The sequence below is a fragment of the Aptenodytes forsteri genome, unplaced genomic scaffold (assembly GCF_000699145.1).
Source record: "Aptenodytes forsteri isolate BGI_AS27 unplaced genomic scaffold, ASM69914v1 Scaffold55, whole genome shotgun sequence".
In the NCBI taxonomy this organism is placed as follows: Eukaryota; Metazoa; Chordata; class Aves; order Sphenisciformes; family Spheniscidae; genus Aptenodytes; species Aptenodytes forsteri.
The window spans coordinates 8688401-8696392 of NW_008796063.1; the positions used below are offsets into that span (position 1 = coordinate 8688401).

The 7992-nt window shown below is 50.2% G+C and overlaps 1 protein-coding gene across 1 annotated transcript; it reads right to left on the bottom strand.

The window, feature by feature from the left end:
• Nucleotides 1–2158: 2158 nt before the first annotated feature.
• PDAP1 (PDGFA associated protein 1) lies at nucleotides 2159–7992 on the bottom strand. Its single transcript, XM_009286574.1, has 6 exons — nucleotides 7989–7992; nucleotides 7318–7409; nucleotides 5315–5422; nucleotides 4772–4893; nucleotides 3704–3855; nucleotides 2159–2991 (listed from the first exon to the last, which is right to left on the bottom strand). The coding sequence occupies exons 1-6, from the start codon at nucleotides 7990–7992 to the stop codon at nucleotides 2933–2935; spliced, it is 537 nt and encodes a 178-aa protein (XP_009284849.1). The 3' UTR covers nucleotides 2159–2932.

Genomic DNA, 7992 nt, shown 5'->3' on the forward strand with positions numbered 1-7992 from the left:
ATTTTTTGTTTTACTATTTTTGTTACCATCCTACCCGATGCTGGTCATACATCGCTTAAAGAAATAAAAAATGAAGTAAGGATTTTCCTGTATAAATCCAATAATTTTTTTTGCTTCTTTTTTTTTTAAAACAAGTTCGAACACGTGCGTGATTAGAGCACGTGACGGCCGCTGTGCCGCATCTCCCCATGGGCGGTCACGTCTGTTCTGCTGCCAGCTCTGCGGATGAGTCGGGACCGTGGGGATAAGGGGAACGTCACCTCCCCGTGCCCTGCTTCAGCACGATTTCAAAACAGGATTGGTGTTAGAGAAAAGCTAGGGGCGAGGACGGAGGCGGCAAGGGAGCGCAGGTTTCCCATATTGCTCCTGGCACCGAGCTCCTCCTGGACGCGGGTCAAGTCCCGTCGGGTGCGCAATCCCACGCCCGGGGAGCCGGCTCGGAGCCCTTGGGCTGCCAAACCAATCCTGCCCCTTTCCAGCCCGTTATCGCAGGCTGCCAGGCAATTTTGGTCAGAGCACCTCCGATTTCCACCTCCCTCACCTCAGCGGTCCCATCTCACAGCCACGCTGGGAGGACGAAGCTGCTCCTAGGAGCGCCGAGGAGCAGCTTTGGAGAAGCTGTAAGAAAGTGGATAAATCTTTCTACGTTTCAGAGCGGGGTTTAATTGCATGTGGTAAACAATGGGCGGGGGTCACGCATTTCATACAAGGTACGAAATCACGATGAAGTGGTTGGTGGCTTTGGCAAAGGCAGAAGAAGAACCAGTACCCGGGCAGGTGTGCCGGGGCGGGCAAGGTGCCCAGCCCCACCTCCGGTGCTGCCCTGTCTTAAACCCCGCGTCTCCGCAAGGGAAATCCTACGTTTATCACCAAAAGGAAAAGGAACCTGTGCAGCGCGACGTGGTTACTCCTCCCGGGATGAGCCCTCGCTGTGACAGCTCGGGTTAAAGCCCATCCTGGCGGTGCCCCTCAGAGCAGAGCAGCCTTTACATTGACCACGGCCCGGGAGGGGAGTTCTCACTGGCAGGGAGGGACGGTGACATTCGGGTTCTGGTCTAGATGTTAGTTAGAGACGTGTTCTACTGGGAAAAGGTTTTTCCACCCATTTCTATGCGTGACCCATCCCACCCCACGTGAACGAGCCCCTCTCTCTCTCTCTCTCCCCCTCCACCTGTGGCTCCTGCCCTGCTCCATCCCGGGCGTCAGCCCACTGCCTCCCACCACCCTGCTCCATCCGCCTCCCTGCGCCCCAAGGACCACCCGAAATTCCTGCGTCAGTTCTGTCCCCACCGTATCAGTTCTCCCCTCTTGGAGCTGACAGCAAGGGCACCTCTCCTGGTACCACTCATCTTGCATAGCTCCCTGGAAATCTCTCCTGTCTCAAATTATGCCTTGGGGTACAAAAGCACAGGCTGGGGAAACAGCTCTAGGGCTTACGCCTTCATCCACCCGCAGAGAGGACCCGGCATTCCGGCACCAAGAACGCCAAGTTCCCACCGGGGTTTGAGCAGGCAGCTCACAGCGGCGTTCCCCGCAGCGCACCCCGCTGTCACACCCTCGCCACCGACGACCTGCGGCCAGGCAGGGACAGCAGGGTTACACAGAACAAATGACAACGTTTGCCACCCTGCATCTCTAGGAGATCTCTGCCTCTCTGCCAGCGACCCCTGAGAGCTCCCGTCTCAGCTCTGGGGCTGAATCTCCTCCAGCCTTTGGCGAGCGAGTCTGGGCAGCGCCGGCGTCCCTGGCACGGGCTGACAGCAGGACTCCCTGGACCGCCTGGGGCACGGCGGGTGAGAGCGTCTCCTGCTCCAGCGGCCCTACACCGTGAAACAGGACGGCTGACAGGGGTGACACTTCGGGGACTGGCCTTCTGACACAGGGACTAGGCTAGACAGCAGCCCGAGGGTAATTGTTTTCTCCACTGTGGTAATCAGATTGTGCAAGACGGCGGTCGGAGACAGCAGGAAAAGCTTTGTGCCTCCAGGCTGCATCTGCTGACGGAGGTCCTGAACCTCCAGCCAAATTCCACGCTACAAACACCGCAGAGCAACAGCAAAGCAGCAGACGCAGAAGTCACCGCACCACCGGACGGCTGCTGCGCCTTGCGTCGTGCGCTCCTGTTCATTTACACACACACAAGACAAGGACAGAGCAGTTATGATAATTTACATTTTAATCAGCCAAATATACAAGTTCTGTTGTTGTTTTTTAAACTTTATCAAGTTTGTTTCCATCTGGGTCTGATACAATTAATGTTGTTGTTTTTTTCCTTTAAACAAAGGATGATGCGGTTAAAAACTGGCACTATCCCTAATAAGGAGAACAAAAAAAAAAAAATGAAGAGGAGGGAAAAGGGGAGACTGGCTGCAAGAAAGGAGGGATGAAACCGGGAAGGAACGGCACTCCAGATGTCCATGAAGTCAGGCTCCCAGATTATGCTGCAACACCCTGCAGCAACATTTGACGGGCCATTTGCCCAAAGGGGTTCCTCAGATACGTTATCCTTTGGGCTTTCACTAGCAAGTCAAAGTTCCCCACCCCATGCCCCACCCCACAATGACCCCACAATCTATTTTCTTGCAATCTAATATTTGAAGCATCTCCCCTCCCGCACAGCTCCCTCCCGCCCTGCCCCCCCCCGTCTATGAGTTCTTAATCCTAAAACCAGCAAAAACATTCAGGTTTCCAAACTGTTACAGAGAATTGCTGTTCAGCACAGTTCTGCACCAAAGGTAGCAGCTGCCCCTAACCCCAAATGGAAATCTGTGCCGGGATGAAGACAAACACATCGTCAGTGTCTCTTGGAGGTGAAGGTGACTTCGATGCCGCAGTACACCCTACGTGGCATCGATGGTATGCAACACGGCAGAGCTCCCGGCAGGCACCAGGCACAGTTCCCTGGCGTTTCCTCCTCTTGCGTGTCCTGTGCTTACTTGTTAAGGGATAGTGACTGCAGTCTTTTACCTGCCATGGCCGCTTCGTCTTTTGCTGGGGGAGGAAAAGAACAGGGGTTTCATCGTTTCACAGAGCACGTCAGGGACTGGTGGTGGCTTGACAGCCCCCGAGACCGAAATCCTGCTAGCCACGTACAGCGAGGTAACAGGAAAAAAATCCAACCCTCCCCGCCGGTCCCTGGCAGGTCCCCTCCAGAGTTCAGAGGAGCAGCTCCCCTTGCACGTTCCCCTCCGTCCTCGGCCTCTCTTCAGGCGTCCACAAGTTACCCTGATGCTGATGCACAGGCTTCTCAGTGGGAGCCACCGAGAAGACATGCTGATCAGACTTCTGGTTCACACCTGGCAGAGCTGAAGAGAAGGTCCAGGCGGGGGAGGAGTGCTGCGAATTCCCTGGGCAGTCGGGACCCCCAGCATGCAAAGCCGATAAATCACACCCAGTGCAAGGAACTCGCTAAACCCCCAAACCGGAGCAAGCACTGCTTGGGAGGCTGAGGACAATATGGATATCAAGGGCGATTCCCTTCTCTCCTTCCCTGCTCAGATGTCCTAGAGCTTTATAAAGCAAGAGCTTTGTAAGAATGAAACCGCTGAACCTGGTTTTGACGAGGGAAGCTGTAACGACACTCAGCAACACCACGCTGTGTCAGGAGATGAGGGATTACCCTGTGCGATACGAGAAATCATGCCTCCCGGCAGTACAGCCATTGCAAAGAGAAGTAAGGGGATACGATTAATTACTCTCTAACCTTTTCTTTCTTCTTCTTTCTTTCTGGCAGCTTCTTCCCTTTGCTTCCGAATGATGGCTAGTCGGGCGAGATCTGCCTTCGCTTGTTCTGTTTTGCCAGCTAGGTGCATTTTCATGTATCTTTCTTTTGCCTTTTGTTTCTCTATTTCCTCTCTGTTTGAGTGAAACACACCAGTCGTCAGAGCATCCAAGTGAGCACGCAGATACGGGCAGAGAGGGGGAGGCTCGCTGACCGGGAGGGACGGCGGGGACAGAGACGATTGCCCACAGGGACTGGGGGGGCCCTGTCACCAGTTTTCGAGCACGGGTCCTGTCTATTGCAGGGTTTGTAGAGGGATGATGAGAGAGATTATTTCTACCTTCGTTCAGCTAAATAAGGACACTGACACACAATGAGGTCAAATGAATCGGCCCCAGAGCGCACAGCACCGTGACGTGTTTTCCTCAGCCTTACCCTCACAAAGGCGTACTTCTGCTGAAGCAATCTATCCCAAATAAGCAAGCTTAAATTTTTCCACTCTGAAACTCTCCATTGCTAAATGAAACTAGAAGATTAAACTTTGGTTCTCATCTCATTCACCTGCTCAGACAAAAATTTCACCATGACCCCTGGAATCCGGGAAACCACTGCCTGTCACTAGGGCACCTTCTGCAGCAAGATTAAAGCGGACCCCAGGGTGACCTCCGGTTAATGGATTTCTGTTAGGTCTGATTTTTGGCATAAGACTTCAGGAAAGGAACGGTCTACACCCGCTTCACAGCAACAAACTTCACTCTCTCAGTGCACCTGGCCAAGCTGCCTGGCTCCAGGATGGCCACAGCTACTCCCAGAGGGCAGACAGCTTCTGTAAAGTTTGTAAGGAAAGACGTTTTGAACCGCAGCGAGTCCTGCCCGACAGTTTGCTGCTGCTCAGTGTCCGCTTTAGAGGGCAACACACTTAAAGGGCTTCCCTGAAACGCCAACGCATACACAGCAGGGAAACATCTCCCCGCGTTAGGCTGCTGCCACCAGCAAGGATGAAATTCCGGGAACGCGCTAGCTCCCGCCGGGGCAGCAGGCAAGACTCACCGCTCTCGTCGCGAGAGTTCCTTAGGTCCATCCAGGTCCAGCTGAGTTACTTTTTTGGTTGTCTGAATTACACGATTGGGATTCTCTATGTCTATCAACCCTTCCACTCCTTTGCGCTTTTGCTAAGGTTCAAGAACAAGAGGGAGGTTAAGAAGCTCTCTCATACCCAACGTCGTGCTGTATCACAGCTCATCGAATACACTGCAACACACCCCAAAAGCAGAATTCAAGGTGTTTTCACTACCAGACAGCAAAACCATTTATGAACCAAGATTCATGCTACCGGGCAGCTTCAGCCTTTTTTTAAATATTCTTGCCTTTGTATTTCCCTTACAAAAACACACGAGTTTTCATTCTGAGGACAAAATGCAATCAAGTAAGGGGGTTTTTTGGCTTCTAAAAACAGTCCTTCCATAAAAAATTTACTATAGGTAGCTCTCAAAGAGAACTTGGAGTCAAGAGCGAGCATCTCTCTCCTGCCCCAAGAATCTGGGTAGTGCAAATGCATTAAGTGCCCTGAGAATTACAGGATTACAGAATTACCTGATAATCCTCGTCATCTTCATCACTCTCATCTGAATCTAAAGACTTCTTCTCCTTTTTGGGGTCCCCTGTTGCTCCTTCGCCTCCTTCTTCTTGCTCCTCTTCTTCCTACAAAATCACAGGAAATTAAAGAGAAAATGTACGCCAATAAAAATCCCAAATCCAACAGTGACTCTTACATGAGGTCACTTTGGGGGGACAAGAGACAGCTCTCAGAGCACTAGTGTTCCTGACGCGGCCCTTATGACACCAAAGGTGCCTGGCTGTTACAAAACAAGAGCTCATTCTCAGCGCATCACCTGCCCCGGCAGATCACCTCTAAACAACTCTGCTGTTCTCTCTGTGTAACAGGCCAGGAAAATCACCGTAAAAGACAGAACTGGCACTTTACTTTCCCCAAATGAAAGATCTCCAAGAGACATTTTGGCCCGGGTTTCCAGTGCGCAATATCTCAGGGACTGGAAACTGCATGGGTGTAGTGTAGTGGATCCCATCCTAGAGCCAGATAAAAACAAAACCAGAGAAGAGCAAATTGACAGCCATCAACCAGAACGTTATTATCCAAGAAATCACAGCCTTTTTAGCACAGCTTTTACCAGTCATGAAGTCTAGGAATTAACCTGTAAATCAGTAGAAGAACCAACATGGGTGTGAATAGCTTGCTTTACCATCGCCAAACATCCCTCATCAGAGCAACTGGCGAAGCGGATGAGCTATGGGCAGTAAGAGGAGTAATTTTGTTAATTTTTTTTTTTTTTTTTAAGCTTTCCCCAACGAAATAGCGTCAGCTGTAACCATCACTACGTGAAACCCTTCTCAAAGAGCAGTTCCCTGGTTTGTTTTGAAACAAGACAGACATTTCAAGTGGGGTCCTGCTTGCTCTGTTCCACTTCCAGGTGGTATGTTTATTAACAACTCGGAAGTAGAGAACACTTATAAAGTTTGTGAATGACATCGTACTGGTAGGAGTCGGAATCATTTTGGAAAACAGGGTAAGTGGTTTCAGGATTTGGAAAGATGGCATGAAACCAAGAAGGTGGAATCAGAAACCAAACCAAGAGGAGTTATACTTGGGAAGCAGAAATCCAACACACAGTCAGAACATGTGGCTACGCAGCAAACCACACAATCATCTTGAGTTACAGCTGGTCAAAACATTAAAAAGGAGTCAACAATATGGCTCATAACTGCTTGAAAGAGTAATCTTCTTCCGGGAGGTATTCATCAGTATTTCCTATATGGGGTATAATTATCCTACTGCAGTCAGTGCTGTGAGGCTTCAGCTGGAATAGTGTATTTGGGCTTAGGCAGCACTTTCAGAAAGTCACAGAAAAATAGCAGTGAGAGTGCCATCATAGCTGTGATAATTTGGGAAAACAAGACAGCAAATACTGCAAAAAGTAGCCATGCTTTTTATAATACCAGTCAGGTAGCTGTGGGAGGGAGGGGAGCTGTGACAATCCTACGTTGGGGCACAGAAACACGCCCAAAAAAGGACTCACGCCAGAAAACTCTGTTATCTCTCCCTACGAGTCAGAGGCAAGCAAGGAAATAACGTGTACAGGAATTTGGTCTTTTAAATCTAGAAGAGAAAGAGGGCAAATATAATAATTTCGATATACAATAAGATGTCAGGATGTATGCCCTTTTCCTCCACAGCCAAGCTGCAGAGCACGGATAAAAAAAGTTAGCTGAGAGTGGAGACTAGAATGATAAAATACAGGGGGAAAAGATGTCTAGAGCTGCTGCGTAATCACCTTCCCTATCCTTTAACCTTCAAATTGTGAACTGGATGGTCTACCTGGCCTCACTTCTGCGAGGAACGAGACTGGATCACACCTAGCAGTCTTCCCAGCCAGAGATATTCAGAATTCATACTGTGATCACGGACAGAATGACCTGCAACACTTGACTAAGCTGCCGTTTCTCATGAACTGCAAGCTGAGCATGCTGTACAAGCCAGAACTTCTGACAGTAAGCACGTAACGTAGGCAAACACATACCCTTGCCTTTTGCTTTTCTGCTTGGAGCTGGGCATCAATCTCTTCGGGACTTGTGTACTGTCTTGCTCGGCCTTTGTGGCCTCCTTTTCTACCTGTACAAAAAAATTAAATTAATCAATGGTTTAGCGGTAAGCTTCCAGAAAGGTCTACTCCTCCTGCAGCACTCTCTCTGGATTTTTGTTGCAGATAAGATAAACCAAAACAGCTCCTCTGAGAATCTAAACAACGAGAAAAGGACACGTTGAACTTGCCAGTCTCACTGGATTTTCGTTGCAGATAGGACAAACCAAAACAGCTCCTCTGACAGAATCTAAACAACAACGAGAAAAGGACACGTTGAACTTGCCAGTCTCAGTGAAACACTCCAAGAATTTTGGGTAAGTTACACAGAGAATTGGTGATTATTGATCCACAGAAAGATACTCGGAGAATCAGTTCTGTCTTTCCCCTTGGGCTGGTTTTGGAGACACCAGAACCGAGAGCAGCCTATCAGCTGTGCAGCGTTTTCCGAACGAAGCAGAGGTTTGTCCTACAGAGCGGGAGCCAGGAAGGTACTGCCCAAAGGGGGCACCCCCGTCCCTCCAACACCGCAGAGCCGTGACACCATTTATCAGGCAACGAGCTTCCAAGTGCCCCCTCAGCTCTCGGTGACGCCACCCTTCCTTGCCCACCCAT

What these genes read in the sequence shown, in the direction of transcription:
- PDAP1 (XM_009286574.1), bottom strand. An exon ending in AAGATGACGAGGATTATCAG is followed by an intron (nt 4,894 to 5,314) that starts GTAATTCTGTAA and finishes CTTGAACCTTAG; the next exon opens with CAAAAGCGCAAAGGAGTGGA. An exon ending in GAAAGAAGAAGAAAGAAAAG is followed by an intron (nt 2,992 to 3,703) that starts GTTAGAGAGTAA and finishes TTCCTCCCCCAG; the next exon opens with CAAAAGACGAAGCGGCCATG.